This window comes from Chrysochloris asiatica, unplaced genomic scaffold, assembly GCF_000296735.1.
Source record: "Chrysochloris asiatica unplaced genomic scaffold, ChrAsi1.0 scaffold00075, whole genome shotgun sequence".
Lineage (NCBI taxonomy): Eukaryota > Metazoa > Chordata > Mammalia > Afrosoricida > Chrysochloridae > Chrysochloris > Chrysochloris asiatica.
Genome location: NW_006408593.1, coordinates 11,541,497 through 11,561,874, shown reverse-complemented (window position 1 = coordinate 11,561,874; position 20,378 = coordinate 11,541,497). Strand labels below are relative to the sequence as shown.

The window sequence follows — 20,378 nt, the reverse complement described above, 5'->3', positions numbered from 1 at the left end:
CATGCTGGCGAGATTGGAGGCGGGGACATCCTGGGGCCACGAGTGGCAGAGCTAAGAACAAGGGCCCCCCCACACCAGGTGCCATTCCTGTCCTGGAAAGTCCTCGGGAAGTGGTCAGGCTCGGCCTGAGTCCAGGGCTCTTCGGTTGGGGTCGGGGGCAGGGTGGGCACTCACAGGTGGCATGGGCATGGTCAAGGCAAGAGCCAACAGCCAGAGAGCCCAGGTGAGGCGAGTGAGGCCCTGGATGGGGCAGAACCCTCTGCTCCAAGCATGGTGGGTACCCTTCCAGGCCAGCCCTGCCCCCTCCCAACCCCAGCAGCCTGCTCATCCTCCATAGATGAAGCTAATCCATATAGTACAATAAACGGTGTGCCTCTCCCTGTAATCCCGCCCTCCTCCCCCACCCCTGGCCAGCCGTCCCCAACCCCCATCCTCAGATGGTGTGGGGGCTTCTCAGGAATGCCACCTCCTGGCCGCAGTCAGCTGTCCTGGCACTGCCTGGGGGCGGGCAGCCCTGCTACTCCAGGTAGATGTCTTCTGTGGGGCAGGTGTACTCCACAAACTGCTTGTAGAACTGCTGGAACGCTCTCCTGGACAGAAGAGGGCACACGGTGACCAAGGGGGCAGAGGACCTCGCCCTAAGGTTTCCAATCCCAGCCATAGACCAAGCTTCCTCAGTAGTGATTCATACTAAGGAAGGGTCCAGCCCACAGTTAGGAAACCTCTCCACCAGGCCACTCCAGTGCAGGAGCGAGGACTGAGAGTGGGGATGAGCTCCAGGAAGTAGCTCAGAATCCCACACACGTACCCCACGGACTCCGCCAAGACTTTGGTGGACTCCTCAGACACGAAGACGTGGCAGGCGAACCGGTGGTCGGCGGGGTGTTTGGTAATGAAGCCAAAGTACCTGTGGGGACAGGGCAGTGAGTCTGCAGACGGGCACGGCCCACTCAGGCCTCAGGCCTAACCCATACTGGTGCGAGACCACCTCAGAAGGCCTCCACCCCCCCTTCCCACTTACTTGTTGTTCTTTGGATGGTATCCACAGAAAGAGATGTTTTTTAACTGGAAAAAGTGGCTACATTTATTATTCCCCTACAGAAGAAAAGGAGAGACACAAAAGGTGGTCTCACAGCCTGTGGGGGTACAGGCAGGGGGAAGGTGAACCCCTCTTGGTGGCAAATCTAGTGAGCAAGTGGGGGCAGGGCTGGGTCAGTCACCTTGGCCTCTTGGGAGTCATCAGCCTTGACGCCTATCTTCACACCCCGCACACTGATCTCTAGGACGCAGCTGGAGGGCGGGTTAAAGTGCACGGTGAGCCGGCGAGTGGTCGCAATCTGTGGGTGATGGGGCAGGTGACGCATCAGGTGCCATCTGTCTGTCCCCTCAGCCAGAACCCCGGCTCCAAGGCTTAGGCCGCCCCTCCCACCTAGGTGAGGACAAGGACTGGACAGTGGTGGGAACCACACCGGGAAGAGCTGGGGGGGTGGGGTGGAGGGAGGGGTTCTAGGTACCTTTTGCATAGCGGCACAGAGAACGTCATTGCCCTTGTGATAGGGGACCTGGACAGAGCCCAGGAACTTCACCCAGAACTGGTCCACCCACTCGCTGCTTTTGGCCAGGGCTGCAAAGTGAGTGTGAAGTGAAGTCAATGGGAGCAGCCAAACAAAGGCGGTGAGGCACACGGCCCGACAGCCAGCAGGGGGTGCCACAACCCACAGGGCACTGCTTCACAGGGCCTCACTTTCCCCACTGTCAGACAGACGGACAGTCACCTCTGCCTGGCCTGGCAGACAGGAGGGATGGGGCCGCTGTGGGGCAGCAGCAGGGGAAGGAGACTCTACCTGCCATGTGTTCAGGCTCCTTGGTGACCTCGATGGCGTAGTAGGCAGGAAAGACACCCCGGGCCCCTGTACGCATGTTGTAGGCCTCGTACCAGTAATCCTCAGCCTGCAGCTCCACGAGCAGGGGGTCGTCCACTTCCAGCTCGAGTTCATCTTCGTGTCGAGGCACAAACCTGTCCCCAACCAGGCACGTGAGGAATCCCTTCACCTGGACCTCTGCATTCAGACCCTTTTCCTCCCACCTGCTCTGGAGCTGGGGAGCTGCAGTGGCATTGTTAGAATGTGTCAGTTCCTGGTGGAGACCAGGGCCAGTCAGCCCCATCCCCTGTCATTGAGGAGCTCAGAGGTGAGCCCCGGACAGAGCTGTAGGCTGTGTTCAGGGTGTGGTGGCGTCAGGGATGGTGCATGGTCAGGCATCACCTCTTCATCAGCCCTGGTTACCTGCGCTCAGCACAGACCAACTACACTGTGACCATCCCCACTCCATTCCGAGCATGTGGACAGGTTGTGCCTGGGGGCTGAGTGGATGATGAATGCTGGTGGTGGCAGCCAACGTGGTCAGGAGCAGGTTAGGCACCAGCCCCTGGTGAGGCAAAGGCCCAGGGGGGGACGTGGCCCTGCATGCCCTCACCTGAATATGGCCCGATGGGTCTGCTCCTGCTCCTCCCCATTGATGACGCACGAAAACAGCCCAAAGGACTCAGCACCTGCAGGCGAGGGTTGAGGTTTAGGGGGCAGGTCCTAAACAACCTTTCAGAAAAGGAACACCTCTCACTTTGGCTCTTCCCTCGGGGTGCCCCCCGCTGCCCCCGCTGCCCACTCACTGGAGGAGCGAGAGCGGCCGCTCATGAAGACATTCAGGAACTTCTTGGAGAAGTGCACATCGGCCTCATCAGGTGTGGAGTCCTCTGAGAGGCAGGCAGGGGGCCGGGGCTGGGGGGCCTCCTCGTATTCCTCCCCAATGGCCGACTCGTACGGCGAGGATGCGGAGGCACAGTTGTCATAGACGGTGGCTGAGTCACTCTCGTCACTGTAGTCCCCGAAGCAGGGCCGCAGGCTCACGAGCTCCAGCTGGGCATGCTCATCTACCACCAGCGTGTACTTGACCGAATCGTAAGACAGGGCGCTGGTGTCCGAACTCAGCGAGGCCCTTGGAGGCGGTGGTGGCTCCCCCAGGCTGCCCCGCCATCCTCCGCCCGGTGGCTCGGCCCGCTCTGGGGATGACAGGCAGTCGAAACCCTCATCCTCTTCACTGATTGAGGGGTGTGGCCTCCCAACAGCAGAGGAGTAGGCAGCGGGGTCTGGATCAGAGCTGATAGACATGCGGCTCTCAGCCGGCTGCAGGAAAGTGGAGGTGGGCTCTACGGGGTCTGGGGGCCGCTGCACGGGTGTCAGGTAGATCTCCTCAGTGGCTTCCAGTCGCACATCTGCCTGGTAGTGGATGCGGTCTCGATGCGAGTGGCCCCGGCCCCCAAGTGGGGCGGCAGGGGGACCGCTGGGAGGGGCCATCTGGGTGGCAGCAGTGCGGCGGCACGGGCTGTCGGTGGAGGTGCCGCGATCCTTCGTGGGGGCAGGGCTGCTCTGGGGGGGCAGCTCATCACTCAAGCAGATGTGCTCATGTGGAGGCGTCTGCTCCCCTGCAGAGTGGGCAGGTCAGGGCTGGAGCTAGGTGCCTGCACCCCTGACTCTCAGGTTACCTACTCCCTCCACTCCCAGCATCTCCCCCAGAAACCTAGACAAAGCCACCCCCCCAACAGGCTCTTGGCAAGCTGTGAAGCCAACTCACTCATACAGCTGATCACAGCCCCCAGCTGGGCTTGCCCAGGGCTGCAGGGTATAGCTGACCTCTACTCAGCAGGCTGGAGACTGAGGTGGGGCAGAGGTACAGGTGAGAGAAGGGGGCCTGCCTTACCTGTCTTCAGGGGTGATGATGATCGAGACACCCGATCCTGCCAACTGTGCTTCTTGCCCAGAGAATTGTTATTCAGCGTGTCCTGCACCCAGAACAAAGGGCCCTTGTGGCAGACTCGGCCAACAGTGCCCGGCACAGGGAGGCCCTGGCCCTGCCCCCTCAGGCCATCCCTAGGCACTGTGTTGCCCCCCTAACCTACCACAGGCCTCACTCTGCAGCAAATAGGAAAAGTGGCAGGTCACAGCCCTCCCCACCAGGGCTACAGGCTCGAGGTCATCCTCCCTTCCTGACTCAGGGAAGTTGGTCTTAAGGAGATGTTCTTATCATCAGCCTCACAAAGGTGGACAGGGCCTGTGTGTGTGTGTGGTGGTGGTGGTGGTGGTGCAAGGTGAGATGACCCAGCCAGAGCCCCAGGCCCAGATGTTGAGGGTTTACATGTAAGATACTCAATTCCAGCCCTTCCCTGGTGCCTGGGAGGCCAGGGTCTAGGGAAGAGGCAGAGACTACATTCTGGTTGAGCCTAGCAAATGCACAAGGAAGGGTCTCCCAGCAGCATGACAGACTGGGATGAATCACCCAAATGACAACACAATGTATTTGTCACGCTCCCCTCCGCCCCCACCCCGACCCCAATAGCCCAGGACTGAGGAGTGGCAGGCATCCGTTGTCAGCAGCTCTCCTCCTTTCAGGATCTCCTGGGATACCCATCCACCATCGCAGCCTCTTGGGACCTCTGCCACAATACCTCCATACCAGGCTGCCGACACAATCAGACCCCTTCCTCTGGGAACACCCTCACCAGCTCCCACAAGCCCTCACATTCATGAGTCTGATTGCCAAGACCCACTTCAGAGGATGCTGGGAAAGGGACCAAGCCCTTTCCCTGCTGCCCCTGCACCATCCACCAACAGCCCCACCTCCCCGGACACCCTCCCCCTACCTCTCCTTATAGTATCTGCCAGACAAAGGGCCACAGCGGTTCTCCCACCCTCAGCAGCCTTCCTTGGCATCTAGCCACCCAGTCCAGGGGCTCTGGGCCCTCATCTTAGCCAAGGGGCTCCATCCCTATTCCTCATGCAGGCCTTCCCAACTCTCCCCAATTTCCCATGGCCTTCCTCGGCCCTGACCATTTCAGCTGCCCTGTTCTCCAGACTCTGCTTCTGCTCCACCTCCACCAGGAAGTCCATACCCTAGGGGGATACCCTAGGGGGGGGCCTCCCACAGCCCAAGGTCCCAAGCTCCAAACTAACCCTTTTATCGGAAAGCCCTATGTCTCCCCTGCCGCAGCCCTTCCACTGTGACAGTCAGCCCCCATTCCTTCCAGCCCACCTCAACGCACCAAGCCCAGCCAGCTGGACCCTGCATCCTAGACCCGCAGAGTCCACCTGCCCAGGAGCCAGCCGCCGCAGCCTCTCTCCACACCTCTAACCAGGCCTTGGGACCCTCTGGGTCCCTTACCCCGTGGGTCAAGCCTGACCTCCCGGGAGGCGCTCAGCGCCCCCTACACCTTCCCGGCCGGCTTCCGGGCACCGCCCCCTCAGCTGTGCCTCACCTGAGTTCGCGGCACCTGCGGGAAGAGGTTGAGTGTGGTGGGCCTCTTGGGGCGGTACGTGTCCCCGCTGCCCGGACCCTGGACCTGGCCGCGGGGCACCGACTCTTGGGCAGGCTCAGTCTCCGGCGGCCCCACTCCAGGTCTCCGAGCCGCGCGCTCCTCCTCGTCCTCCTCGTCGTCGTCCTCGGCGCCGGGAGTGTCCCCCGCCGCGTCGATCAGATCCATCTGCAGCATCTCGGCCTGCAGCCGGCTCCCCGCGCCACCACCGCCCCCAGACAGCAGAGCTGTGCGCGGGGGCTGTGCGGCGCGGGCAGAGGGGCGTCAGGGGGCGGGGCCGATCAGGGGGCGGAGCCAGACCCGCGCTCCTCACCCGTCCGCCGGTCGGGCGAGTCCATTCCGCACCCACGATGAGGGGTGCACAGGGAGCGGAGCAGAGACCCGAGGAGAGAGGGCGGCTCCTTGTTACCCTTCTATGAAGCCGCGCGAGGACTCCCCTCCAATCCCACTTCAGCTGATGTTTTTAACAATCCAATTCCTCCCTTCCCCACGGTCTTTCTCTTCCCGATTCCTTACACCCTCCCGTTCCCCTGGCAACGACCGGTGACCTCATCCGGGTTGTAAGCCGAGCCCAGAGTGAGGTCACCGCTGTTGCTATAGGGACGCAGGGGTAGCTAAGGATTTCAGCCCCGCAGGGGATGGGGCTGGGGGATAAGTATCTGAAGGGGGCCTCACGGAAAACTGGGAAAACTGAGTCTCAGCCAGGCACGGAGTTGCGCAAAGGCAGCAGTGCGAACGGGGAGGACCTGAGAGTTACCCGAAAACGGATGTTGAGAGGAAGGGACAGGAGTGGGGGCATCTGGAACCAAATCAGTACACAAACACACACACACACACACCCCGGACTTTTCTCAGCCCACTGGCCAAGCAACTGCACCCTAGCACAACAACAACCCGCTGTAGTTCCTGCTCTTACTAACTCCCTGATCCCTGTGTTTCCTCACCAGTTAATTGGGACAGCACAACTGCCTCCCAGCTTCACCAACAGGTGTGGCATGTGTCTAAGGACCCACACCGTATAATTATGCCTCTAGCTAGTATGCCCCGAGCCCTGGCTAGTGGCGGGAGTTGCCCTCTTCCAAACTCTTTTGTGCATACTAGGGGAAGGTGGTGTGGAAGTTCTGAGCCTCGGATAATTGTAGAATTCAGAATAAGTGATCCTTGCCTCCATCCCTGGGATTGGAGGACTAGAGCAAGGGGTCCAGGGTTATGCACCCCTCAGTTTCCTCTTGCCTGGCACATTTAACAAAAGCTCGGGAGCCTGCAGGAACCATCCCCATCCCCAACTCATACTGCAGCTTGACCTTTGCTAAAAACCAAGCCAACACCAAGCCCGTGTCAACAAGTAGAATCCAATTCATAACGGAAGCAGACTTTCTCCCAGGGAGTGACCGGTAGGTTCTAACCACCAACCTTTTGGTTAGCAGCCAATCATTTAACCATTGCAACATCAGGGCTCCTCTGCCTTTGGTAACTACTCCTAGCCCATATGTATGCTAGCTACCACATTCCTAGGGGCTTGGCTTTGCCTTCTATTTCCTGGCTTCCTTCTTCCTGTTGTGGAAAGACAACAGGAAGTGGGGATTCTCATCTGATTCAAGCTCCCCAACTACTGAAGAACCTCCTTCAGAACAGGACAGAACCATCTGTCTAATGACAACCAAGGGGCCCAATGTGGCAGTGATGCAAGGTTGACCTCCCAGGGGACAATGCTAGAACTCAGTGGCCACATGGTGTGGGCTGGTGCAGCGCAGGAGTTATTCCAGGACAGACTTGGCTCTTCTTTCCTGCCCCAAAGCACTGCAGATCCCATCAGACTCCACCCTACTCTGTCTCAGGCTCTCTGCCAGGGCCACTCCCCAAACAAGTGAGCCTTCCCCTAACTCTGGGCACAAATTTTACTCTCCTGGACCTCAAGTCCTCACCCATCTTGTGGGCAGCTAAAGGGACTATGTCCTGCCTTAATCTGACCACCTGAGTTGTGCCAAGCATGGTACTGGATGTTTCTGGCATGCCATTTCATTTAATGAGGGTGCTATGCAGACCCTAAGAGTCCCACCCAGCCTGTCTTCTGGTGCGGGGGTTCATGGAAGCCTGCTCTTACCCGTAAAGACAGGGTGTCTTTGCACTGCAGGCTGATGCCACACTCATCAGTGATCTCTGAGAGGTCTTCATCCTCAAACTCCTCCAGGCTAATGTCATGGGTGAGCCTAGGGGAGACAGGAAGTCAGTGTTACACCCCAGAGGAACTGCTGAGCCCACAGATGTTTCTGCTTTACCTCTTCCAAGGAGCAGCCCCTCCAGGAAAGATTGCAGCACCCCCACCCCCAAAGGGCAAAGCTTGGCTTCCACCTGTGCCAAGACAGGATAGCTAACAAGGAAAGTTTTTGGCTCATGCCAAAAGGCAGCCCTCCTCTAGTGGCAAAGGATGGGGAGGTCCCGGGTTGCTCCAGGACTTCTGGGTGGGGAGTTGTCCATCTTGGTGCCGATCAGCAGGCAGTGCCTGGAAGGCCTAGCTGGTCACAGTCTCAGCTCTGCCAGCGAAATGCCTTCCAGGGTCAAGATGGGTACCAAGGCCAGCTCACCCTTGGAGAGCAGACAGTGGAGTAGAGATGCCAAGTGATGCCAAGAGTAAGGGGCCTCCCTGTACAATGCCTGCAGCAACAAGGCCCACCAGCCCATGAAACCCCACCTCTTGAGCCCTGGGAAAAGGGAAGGGGAAATTGGTGTGTCAAGGGGGGTAGCTTCAGCTTGGCTTTAGTGCATCAGGTTGAGACGGAGGTCAGGGGAGGTTCCGAGCTGGTCAGTGGGCAAACTAAAGCCCTTCCAACACCAGAATCCCAACTGGCTCCCCTAGAATCACCCCTCCCCCAGGCCAGCCCTGAGTTCCTACACCCCAGAGTTCACCCCTGGCTCCAGGGCAGCTCCAGGGCACTCGGATGGGTGGGATGTAGGTGGGATGTTTGGGCAGCTAGGAAGGATGTGTGGAGCCTTTCCCCCAATGAGATCATGAGATTGAGGCAAATCCATTAGTCCAAGGTCACAGAGAAGAGGTGGGGGTCCTGCCCCAGAGGGACCTAGGAGGCCCACACACCCTGCTTGTCACTACATCAGATGGAGCAGAGACCCAGCACTCACCGAAGCTGCCCCCAACCTCCCCTGCCCGGTCCTGCCCTCCGTACCAGCGTTCCCACTGGTCCTCCAACCAGCTGTCATTGTCTGGGCTTGAATCCATCTTCAGCACCAGCTGCATGGAGAGCCCTGCCCGGCCGGGGGGCTGCGGGGCCCCAGGGCCGCCCTCTCATGCCCAGAAGGGTAGGGGGGCCGGGGCGAGGATCAGGGCTGGGGCTTCTGGCCTCCACCTCCTGGACCTGCCTCTCTTCGTCCTGTCCGCTGCAGAAGCGCTGGCAGCTCATTAAAAATGGATGGGCTGGGAGAGGCTGCCGCGCGCGCGGCGACCCAGGCCCCAGCCCCAGCTCTGCCAGCCCCGTCCTCCGCTGCAGGCAGCTCCCTCCCCCAGCCCGTAGCGCTGCTGTGTGGTGCTGCCTCCCCCGCGGGGATCAGGTTACTGCAATCGATGCCACCGGCTCCACCTGCCCTTCCAATGCCCCTGTCAGGGGCTGGGATGGCCCCCCTCCCCGGCCCAGGCTGGCAAGCAGATTGCAGAAATCTGGGATATTTCCCCCCAAAAGCCAGCCACTGATTGGCTTTAAAGGGCCAGCATCATCCTCAAGGTGTCGGGTGGAGGAGAGAGAGAGAGGGGCTTCCAGGACTCCCCATGCATAAGCACCCCATCATCGATGCCACCAGCTCAACTCCTGCACCTCAGCAAGGTGGTGTCTGCGGACCCATCCTTGTCCAAATGGTGTGACTGGACTGAAGTTGGGGCCACTAGGATACACGTGGTGCAGGACAACCCCTACCCTTGGGCTCAGTCCTTCAGGACCCAGGAAGGGCTTGAGAGTGCAGAGGGCCCCTCAGTCAGGGCTAACGGCAGGCCATTGTCTTGGAAGTTTCCAGAAACTGCAAGGTGAGGGGCCCACAGAGAGAAGTCTGAGCAGGGTCAGGGAACTCTTTTTAGCCTCTTATGATTTTCGACCCTGCAGCCAAGGGGGGGCGGTTCCCAGAGACTATGAGCAGGAGCCAGCTGGTAGGGAAGTGTGTGGGAGGCTTTATGGGGAGGCCTGACCCTAACTAAAGTCAGAGCAGACCTGCCTAGTTTGGTTGGGACAGGATGGGATCTGGGACAGGGTGATTGGTACTAAGTGTTCAACCTACACTGTCTGATCAGCTGGACCCTGAGGAGGCTGCTGATGAGACGGGGATCCTGGGAGTCTGAACCAGAGGGCCCCCTTTGATGTCGTCCACCCCACTGTTCTGCCTGAGAACCTGAGCACATTTGTGTTTCCTCCCCTCCTGCTTCCCATAGCCAAGTTGGCTTCAAGTTACCTCATATCTCGTCTCCAGTTCCTCCCCCACCCCAGCCCTAGGCCTGCCTCAATCTCCCCACATTTTGCCACTCCACTGACCACTGGCAGGCAAAGCTTCCTGAAATACTACTACTACTATGCCAGTTTCCCTTCCCCACAAACCCTCCAGGGCTCCGTGCTAGGGCATTCCAGGCCCCAGCACCCGCCCCAAGTCAGCCCCACGTCATTGGCCCTTTACCAATCAGGCTTCTTCCTGGCCTCCCCCATGCCTTGTCCAGTGCTTGGCATGGAACGATGGCCAACTGTCAGACAGACTGCTCAGTTCCAGCTTCTTCTTCCCAGAAGCCCTCCTGGCCCCCGAGGCCTGCCTCCATCCAGCCCTTACAGTCCCTCCCCACTGGCAACAACATCATTGCTTCTCTGCCATCAGCTCTCTCCAGTGCCCCTGGTGCTAAGGCATAAGGCTGCACAGTGAAGTGGGCAGAGCCAGGCGTTGGTCAGAGATGCATGGATGGAGCTCACATCTAAGATGTACCCCATTCTGTAGCCAGCAGGCACTCCATACATGTCTCTTCCCCGCCTCCCATCTAGGCTGTGTGCTCTTTGAGGGCAGAGCTGGGGAGGCCATCCTGCATACATTAGGCACCAAGCACATGCCTCCTAGATGTCTATCAATGTCTATCAAAGGACACCTGAGCCTCCCCTGACCCCTCCTCCCAGATTTGCCTTGGCTTTGGGAACTTTTGGGCCAGCTCTACACCCTCAGCACCATAAGCGTTCCCACCTGCCTGCTGACCCTTTGCTGATGCGGGCCCTGAGTTAACTAGCGGGTAGAAAGAACACTGAGTTGGGGACCAGCAAGGCAGCGCAGCAGGCCTGGCTACCCTGGGCGGGTGAAGGGGGTCCTCATCATACTTGTTGGGAGTTTCTCAATCAAGGTAGTGTGGGATGAGGTTACCACGTGCAGCTTGGAGGTTAACTAGAGAAACAGCTGCCCTGCCCAGCGACCACCTTCTTTATACTTTATACTCCAGCTCTTTGGGAGAGGACTTTGTTTTCTCATTTGATAGATGAGGAACATAAAGGCTCAGAGTAAGGCACCTCAGGCTTCCATTTCACATCTGAATTGAGGCCACCAGTCCCTGCCCACCTGCCTCCAGGGTGCTGCTAGACTCAGGGAGTGCAGCGTGGGTGAACTGCCAAGTGTTGTATGCAGGTCACAGTTCCTGGGTTTGGGTTCCACCAGGAACCTAAAAATGTCCTGCGGTGGCACTGGACTGATAACCGCAAGGTCAGCAGTTCAAACCCACCAGCTGCTCCTTAGAAATTCTGTACAGGGTCGGAACCAACTCAACTGCACTCAACAACAACAAACTAGTCTAAAGGTTGGCAGTTGGAACCCACCCAGCAGCGCTGCAGAATAGCCTGGCAGAATAGCCTGACAATCGGCTTCCATAAAGATTACAGCCAAGAAAACCCTAGGGGCTCTGCTCTGTGACTTGAGGTCACCACTGTGGATGAAAGGGATGCGCTGGTTCAAGAGTCACCTTTGCAGGTCCCCCCAGGCCCTCTTTCCCTCTCTCTTCTCCAGGCACCCGATGTTCTGGGGCCACCAGCCAGACCCTTTGTAGTGGGTAAGCTAAAGGGACCCTGGTCCTTCCAGGCTTACAGAAGCCATCTGTGGGGAGGAGGAGGCAGGAGAAGAGGAGGTTTCTTCACATCCTTTAGGAATCGGAGCCCTGAGCACCAGGAGCACCCCACACAGAATCACGCAGCCTCCAGCTCTGTCCACAGACTGGCACCCACAGCCTCTAGTCTGGAGACTTCCGCAACTTCCCCTCCAGGCACCACTGCGATCAATCCAAACCTGTTGGCCTGTGTGGGGTCTTCTGATTACCACTGGGTGACGCTGTGTCCTAAGTTTGGCCTCACTGACCTTTGGAGTCTGTCTTGATGTCCAAAGCCCCCTCTCCCTGCATTAACCTGATCCCCTCCTCCTTGGCCAAAGTGTCTGCTCACCACTTTCTGAACATTCTGGCCTCTACAGCCCCTAGGTTCCCATGTCTGCTTCAAGGCCTTGACCTTTGCCACATTGTCACATTCCCTGTTGTCCAGGTTCTACCTATCTATCGCAGTCCTTTCTAGTGCAGGACGTTAACTTAGTCCTGGGTGGAGTTAAAAGTGTGTGTAAAGTAAGGGTTACATAGCAAAGTGCTGGGGCTTCAGCTAAGCAAGGCCAAATCAGCACCAGAGGCCATTCTTGGGCCTGCCTGGTCCTGGCTGTGCTGTAACGTGACAAGGATGCTGGCAGGGTGACCTTGGATCCCAGTCAGGGTGCCAACCAGCCCCTCTTGAGACAGGGAATACCTGTGGTCCCAGGACCAAGCTGTCTCAACACAGAGCTAGTGACCAGTGGGTTCTAAGGACACCTGTTGCTTAGCTGCTCAACTCCAACTGGGTTCCTCAGGTCCCTCTGGCTCCCTCCAGGTCATTCCACACCACACCAGATGGCCAAAAGCAACATCTGAACGGCAAAGCTGGGCTTGCCACTCCTGCCCAGCTCAGAACACTTCAATAGCTTCTCCTAGCTTTTGGGGAACCGCCTGTTGATTTGACTTTGAGTCATGGTGAACCTCTGTGTGCTGGAGTACAGCTGTGTTCCCTAGGATTTCCAATGGCTGATTTTCCAGATGTAGATCACTGGGCCTTTCGTCTGAAGCATCTCTGGGTGAACTTGAACCTCCAGACTTTCAGTTAGTGTGTTAATCTTTGCACCATCCAAAGACTCTGACCTTTTAAGAAAGGAGCTAAAGACGCGAAGACCTTGTAAGCCCACCCTTCCCTCTCATCCATTGTGTGTCCCACCTCCCCACCCCTCACCCTCTGATCTCCTGCACAAAGCCTTCTCCCCACCCCACTTGGAGGCAATAAAGGCCTGAAGGCACGGTTGGTTGTGGCTCTCCTCTCAACAGCTACATATCAAACAGAAATGTTGTTGGATGAACCACTGGTGTCATTGGGTCTTTGTGGCGTTACGCCGTAAAAATTCTAAGTCAGCCCCTCTTTAGAGTTAGAGAAACCCCACCCACACCAAAGAGTCTAGGGTGTCCAGAACTCTTGAGAAGATGGCATTGGCTGAAATGGTGGGGGAGGGAAGTAAGCCAGGCCCAGCCTCCTCCTCAGACCCCTCTCTCCATCCCCATACCCAAGCTTTGGATGGTCACTAGAGTAAGGCTGGCCTGCTGCTTTCGTCTGGAATTCCCTTCCCCACCACATCCACACTGGGGTCACCTCCAGTGAAATCCAAATCCAACCCAAGAAATGCATCCTAAGGGACAACCTCTACTTGGGGTTATAGTGTGTTTGGTCTGATGCACACATGTACACCTTGACGCCCACATGTACCAAGAACTCTGGGATCCAATGTTTCATGAGGGAACAATTCCACTTGTAGAAAAATCTTTACACAAAGATGTTTATTCCTCATCACAACAAACACTGCCCAACAGGATTGGGACTGGTTAAACTAAGGCTTTCCACACATGGAACCATCTGCCATCTTGTGGAATGAACATTAGAAAGTCTGTGTATTAATGCGGAAACTGACAAACAATATCATGAGCAGAAAAGCAGAATGTGTGACCCTCTGGTTTCCCATGATGAATCAGTGCAGGAAAATCACTCACATGGCTATGTGGCTGTGAGATGTGGGGGGGCTAGGAAGATCTTTTCTCTTTGGCAAAATTTCTGCACGAGGTTGCACCAACTTAGCGCCCCACCCCCACCCAGTCCCAGGTGTGGGCAGTCTGCTCTCTCTCCAGCAGGGACCATCATATTTCACTGGGCACTGACTCCCCTACCTTTGCTCCAATCCATGCATCAAATTCAAGACTTACACAGAAAAGTTTACTAAATGATTATTAAAGGAAATATTGGCTGCCGGAGGGATTGGAAGCCACATGGGCAGAAACTACATGTCCACCACTTACATCTCCAGGGTCTAGAACAAGGCCCGACACACAGTGGATGTTCCAACACAGCGTTTGGATGAATACAAGACTAGGGATAAGGTCTTCTGCCTGAGACGAGAAGAACTAGATGGTGCCTGGCTACCATTACTGATAGCGGAAAAGAATTTCAAATTCTCAGTGGAAGCCAGACTTTCTGGAGCCACTGAGGCTGATGAACTCCCCAAACTAACACACTAAAATATCTGTAAACTTTAAACCAGAACTATCCCCTGAAGAGTTCTTTGAACCCAAAAAGCATTCACTTTAAGAAGTAAAGTGTGTCTGCCTTAAGCGCAGCACTCCTTCAGAGAATTCTCTGCGGAGGTAAAATTGGAAGGTTAGGTGAGAAGCTTAGGGGACAGTGAATCTAAGTCAAGGGTGATGGGACAACCTGGAGGAGAACGGCGAGAATGTTTGTACAATTTGAAGGATGTAATCAATGTCACCATGGTACGCATGTAGAAATTCTTCAAATGGTGTGTATGACTGTGTGTATTTTCATAAATGAAAGTATCAAACCCTGAAAAAAAGGAGGGCCAAAGGACAAAGATGGTGTCCCTGGGTGGATAAGAAGTCCTAGGCGGGGATGTGGCAGTGACCCCATTTATAGGACCCACTGGGGCCCCTATGTTGTGGGTTGTGGCTCATTCCCAGGAAGCCAGAGACCAACCTTAAGGCTCTGACATCAGAGTAATGTGTGGAATCTTGCATGCTTTAATTCTACAACTGGGTCACTCAGCGATCCCAACCGCAAATGACTTCACATCCCTAAGTCCCCACTCACCCTGTCCCCACTCACAAGGGGCTCCAGCATCATCCCAGACTCTTGAGTCTCTTCAACCTCATCTCTCACCATGTGGTCAACCCAATTCCTGAATCTTCTCTCATCTTTTCCCCAGCCCTCCTTCTCTTGGAGAATGGAGAATGACTAGTCTCCCAGCTGACCTCCCAGACCCCTCATCCATCTGTAATTAGCAGCTGGCATGAGCATCCAAGTGTCAATGTGCTGTTTCCTGCCAACCCCCTTGCTAGCTTTGGGTGAAAAGGCCAGCATCCTAACACAATCTACAAGTTCCTGCTCACGCTACTGGCTGCTGGCCACACCCCCATCAGACTGGGTGTCTAGCACACTCTGCCCAGCCTGCTCTCCCTCGACTCTTCACACAGGCTGTTCCCCCTATCCGTCCCACCAGGCCTGCACCGGCATGTCCCTCCCTCTGATCTCGGGAGTCTGGGTTCCCACCCAGACCCTGGAGGCCTCATCTGTTTGTCTCCCAGGCCATGGCCTGTGCCTTTAGAACAAACCCTGGAGAGCTTGACAAAGTACAAGCATTTGTTGAGTGAAGGAAGGAATGATCAAGTATCCATAAGGAGATCCCTAGTGGAGTAGTTGGAGTCTTGGTGTGGCGCTGTGGGCTAATGCGTCAGACTGTAAAGTCGTTTGAACTGCAAGATCAGGGGTTCAAACTCACTAGCTGCTCCTTGGAAACCCTACACAGGGTCGCTATGGGTCGGCATCGACTCAACAACAGTGGTGTAGTCAAGCATGCAGTTACTAACTGAAAGGTTGACAGTTCAAATGCACCCAGAGACACCTTGGGAGAAAGGTCTGGCAATCTACTTTCAACAAATCAGCTACTGAAAACCCTAGGGAGCGTAGACACACAAGGGGCTCTCCAATCAGGGGGGATGGATTCGACTGCAACCAGTGGTTAACAGCAGCAGCACCTCTCAGCATCCTCATCCTGCACCTGGAGGCAGTGCGGGGGTACAGAGAAGTTCTGTCCCAGCTTGGCCATGAACTTGCTGTTCATGTTGCTTCCTTGCCAGTGGAGTGAGAGTGCCATGAAGGAGCTGATTCCCAAGGTGGTCCTTGGTTCCAGGATCCCCCTTCCATACACTCAGGGCAGGCAGTTGACTTCGTTGTCCATGACCACCCTTCTCCTCTGTCCCTGCGGTTTCTGCTCCATGGCCTGTCCTTCCCTTCATCTCACCTGTCTAGCTCTAGTCCATGCACTGTGTGAATCTTTTCTAGAATCTTTTTATAAGGAACTTGTATCACTTTAAGTTTTCTTTTATTTTATAAATTACAAAAGTAATTTATGCTCATTATATTAAAACAAACAAACGTGGCACTACTGTAGGATAAGCACTGGACTGCAAGGTTGGCTTGAATTGCAAGGTCAGTGGTTCAAACTCACCAGATGCTCCTCGGAAACCCTATGTTGCTGTTGTTCACTACAGCTGAGTCGGTTCTGACTCACAGCAACTCTGTACAGGGCTTCCAAGGAACGGCTGATGGATTTGAACCACTGATCACTGTAGTTCAAACTGATGTTGTATAGGATAACGGTGCTTATCCTACCGCGCCACACCAGGAAATCCCATACAGGGTGGCAATGAATCGGAATAGATTCAACAGCAATTAACATGTAAAACAAGAAGTGAAAAATCCCTCATCTGATATCACACATACAGATGAAACTATTGTAATCTCTCTCTCTTTCACACACATACAACATCCCAAATACATGTTTATTTAAAACTACCACCAACAAATGTTCCCCATCCTCCAAGGCCCACATCACACTCACCAGCTCCACAGAGTCTCTCCTACATCACCCCATGCCCAGGCCTCTCTCTTTTTTCACGTTATCTCTGAAATTAGACTGCCCTAGTTCAAACCCCAGCGCTGCCACTTGCCCTAGTCCTACCTCAGTTTTTTCAGTCCACACATCAACTGCTCTCACTAAAGCTGCATGACAATCTGAAAATAATAGTCAGACTCCATGCATGACAACTGTGAGGAGAGAGTACCGTAATACCCAGAACCTGTTTAGAATGGGACCTGGGCAAAGCGAGTGCTTGGTGAGCAAGGGTCAGTGCTTACCACTGTCCTCACTGTCTCCTTCAGTACCTGGTCTTACCTTTCATTAAATATGAAATTAGTAAGCATTGTTGAGTCATTGTTGAGTAGTAAGCACCTACACTGTGCTGGGGGCCAGTGGTGGCTCTTATTGCTCATTGGTAAAAAGGCCTGCATCCTAACACAGGTTACAAGTTCCTGTTCGCCCAGCTGGCCACACCCCCATCAGACTGCGTGTCCAACACACCCTGCCCGGCCTGCTGGCCCTTGACTCTTCACACAGGCCACTCCCCTATCCATCTCACCAGGCCTGCGCCAAGATGTCCCTCCCTCTGGGGAACATCTATGACCTCAGGAATCTGGGTGCTCGCCTCCCACTCAGGAGATCTGGATTCGATTCTCATGCACAGCCTCATCTGCCAGTGTTATGATGCTGAACAGGTTCCAAGAGAACTTTCAGACTCAGATAAACTCAGAAGAAAGGCCTGGAAATCTATTTCTGAAAACCAGCTGATGAAAACTCTAAGGGTAGCAAGTGATCACGGGATGGTGCAAGATCAGGCAGCAAGTCCATCCTTTGTGCTTGAAGTTGTCATGAGTTGTGGGTGACTTGGTACCAGTACCAGTGGTAGTTAGATATTGAGCCTGCATGCCTTCTGGGAGCTGATGGTGGAGCTGGGGGCCTAGACACACACACACACACACACACACACACACACTCAACAGAAACAGCTCCGCATGCGCCCAGCTCTTCATAGTTCTGGAACACTCAACATGTGTCGTCTCATCCAAGTCCTAGCAATGAAGAAGCAAAGGCTCAGCAGGGTTACGTGCCCAGTCTTGGGGTACACAGCTAAGAAGGTCAAGCCAGGATTCAAACTCAGACGAGCTGGATCCATCATCTCATCAAAGAGCCCCAGCAGCAGTAACTGTCCAGGGTTAAATGGAGCGAGGCCAAGGGCTATGAGAGGCGGGAAAGGAAAAGGGCAGCAGGCGGGGCCTGAGACACAGGTCCTCATTATTACCACAAGCTGGTCTTGTCTCCAGTCAGGCCACTGTGTCCTGGAGGGCTGAGCCCACGCCAGAGCCTTTTGCATGCTGCTGCCCTTGGCCCACCAGGCCCAAAACTGGACACACACTGGCTGGTGTCCACCCATCAGCAGCTCAAATTCCAGCTTCCATGACAATCTGTCTGACGGATGTGGGAGTGGGGGGATGCAAACAGGCCTGGGCTCCCTTCCAGTCTCAGCTGCTGCCATTTTTGGGACCCTCAGACAAGTCACTCTGTGGTGGCTCCATACTGGAGTTTGAACCATAAACTCTGTAGTTTGAGCCCACCAGCTGCTCTGTAGGAGGAAGATGAGGCTTTCTGCTCCCTTGCAGATTTAAAGCCTCATTAACACTATATAGGATCGCTATGCATCGGAAGTGACTCGATGGCACCTAACAACAACATCTTTAAAGTGGGCAGACCAATATCCACTCCCTGAGTGGTCAGTAGGGTCACATGAGCCAACACTGGGAAATGCTCTGCACAGTAAGGCGTTATACAAATGTCTGTGGACACTTGTTGAGCATCAACTTGTTAATAATTTTGTTTCCAGGCAAGGATTAATATTAACAGGTACGACTCAGCAAGAACAAAAATCATGCAGTTGGTGGAGCTAGGACTAGAACCCAGGACCCTGGGCTACAAATCTGCTGCTTCTCCTCTGCCCAGGGGCCCCCATCTTGACCAGCAGTACTTGCAAGGCATTAATACACGCCTAAGCCATGCTAACCACAGAGCTTGGCCTTCCCCATCCTGGTCCTCACTCAGCTCTAGGCCTCAGAGGAGGTCCCTGGGCTTGATGATGCCATTATAGATCCCCAGAGGTCCCGGCCCACCTGAGGGCTGAGGAGTCAGCCATCTCCTGGTCAGAGGGGCTGGCGTCAGAGCCCAGATGGGGCCTGGCTGGGGTGGGAGCCCCAGGAGAGGGGAAGAAGCCAGCTCATTATATGAAGAAACAATAGGGTTTGCCTAAACATGTCCTAGGTTCTGGAGCAGTTACACCCTAGTCTTCCTCCACACCAACTGGAGTCAACTTATAGGGGAGGGACATCTATCCATCCTTCCAACAACCTTACAGTTCAATTCTCTGAAATCCACCTCCTATTCCATAACACTAGATTGGGGAGTGGGGGAGCATGGAGAGGCAATTCAGGTCAGGGTCCAAGGTCCCTGGCTTCTCCAATGTCCAAGCCAGATCTCCCTCCCACAACTGGGTTTAGGATCCTAGGTGGTTTAAGCCTGAGCCTACTGCTTGCCCTGGTCCTCAGAGGATATTGGCTTGGGAGGTGGGCCTGTCCAAGAAACAGGGTCCCATAGGGCCCTCAGCCTGCATCCATCTCGTTCAGAAGCCTTCGGACTGGGCACCGGTCAAAGCCCAGCCCACCTAACTCCTCTGAAATCACAGTCCAGACCCCAAGATCAGCCGCAGCTCCCAAGCAGGGGAGTAGGCGGCCTCCAAGCCCCCTCCTCCAATTCCTGCTCCGGATCTCCCTCCCCCAAAACCTGGAATGGCGGAGGGCGCTGCACCAAGAACATGTAGCAGCTATCCGTTAAGACTGGACGTTGAAGGGGCTTTAGGGGGAGTTCTGACCAGGGACGAGACCCCCATTCCTATGCCACCCTCTGCTCCTGGGGTCCGGTGTGTGTGGGAGGAGGGGGAGAGGATGAGCAGATCATCCTGGCCGAAGGGCGGGGCACAAGAGACTCCGGCTCTCACCTGAAATTGGGAGGCGACGCGATGTGCAGCCCCAGGAACGGGGAGGCGGCGGGCGGGGATGCGGCCCCCCCGCCCAGGCCGCCGCTCTCTCGCTCCGCCATTCCCGGGCTCAGCTCTGGCCATCCGGGCGGAGCGCGGCGCGGAGGAGGAGGCAGCGGCGGTGGCGAAGGCTGCCGGCGCGGTGAGGACCGCCCGGCTCAGGCTGGGTGGGCGCGCGGGCGCACCTGCACAGGGCAGGGCGCGGCTCCGGACTGCGCACCGCTGGCTCTGGCGAGAGCGCCCCCGCGCGCGCCCCGGGCCCTCTCCGGGGTCTCGTGCGCCCCGCCCCTGGCCCGCCCACGGCCGATCGAACCCCGCCCCCTGGCACTCTCCGAGGTGCTGAAGTCGGGCCTCGCGCTCCAATGCCTCAGGGTTGGCCCCGCCCCTCCCCAAGTCCGACGCTAACAGGGTCTTCTCTCAGCCAAGCCTCCTTGGGGCGGGTCCAACGCCAGGGCGTCATCAGGTAACTAGTGGCAGGGCCCTTGTCCCCAAGGCCCTGGTTAGCTCCCTGCAACAAAGACTGTGGGAAAGGAAGGTGAGGAGAGAGGGAAGACGGACTCCTTAGAGTAGGCAGATTTGGAGTGAGATGATTAGACGGTGGGCATTCCCTTAGTGACTTGGTTTACAGTTTTAGAATCTGTGAAATAGGGACAGTAATACCTCTCTCATGATTGTTGTGAGGTTAAAAAGTACTATGAATGTGTAGCTCACCAGAAGCTAGGCAACACCGCCGCCTCTCCTGCACTAAGATCCAGGCCTCACCCCCATTCCTGTTCCTTTACCTTCCCCCTCTACAGGGTCACCTCTGATGATTGTTTCCTTCAGTTCCAGACACTACTAACGGTGAAATGAGTCCGTCTTCTTGGCTTCTCAGTTCCTCAGCTTCCCCTTCCTTATGCC

At 55.9% G+C, this 20,378-nt stretch overlaps 1 protein-coding gene across 1 annotated transcript; it reads right to left on the bottom strand.

Moving 5' to 3' along the window:
• Positions 1 to 517: 517 nt before the first annotated feature.
• Positions 518 to 19,864, bottom strand: MAPK8IP1 (mitogen-activated protein kinase 8 interacting protein 1). Its single transcript, XM_006865043.1, has 12 exons — positions 19,440 to 19,864; positions 7,470 to 7,575; positions 5,309 to 5,605; positions 3,757 to 3,838; positions 2,669 to 3,481; positions 2,476 to 2,551; positions 1,845 to 2,017; positions 1,515 to 1,624; positions 1,221 to 1,337; positions 1,022 to 1,095; positions 809 to 907; positions 518 to 590 (listed from the first exon to the last, which is right to left on the bottom strand). The coding sequence occupies exons 1-12, from the start codon at positions 19,538 to 19,540 to the stop codon at positions 518 to 520; spliced, it is 2,121 nt and encodes a 706-aa protein (XP_006865105.1). The 5' UTR covers positions 19,541 to 19,864.
• Positions 19,865 to 20,378: the final 514 nt, after the last annotated feature.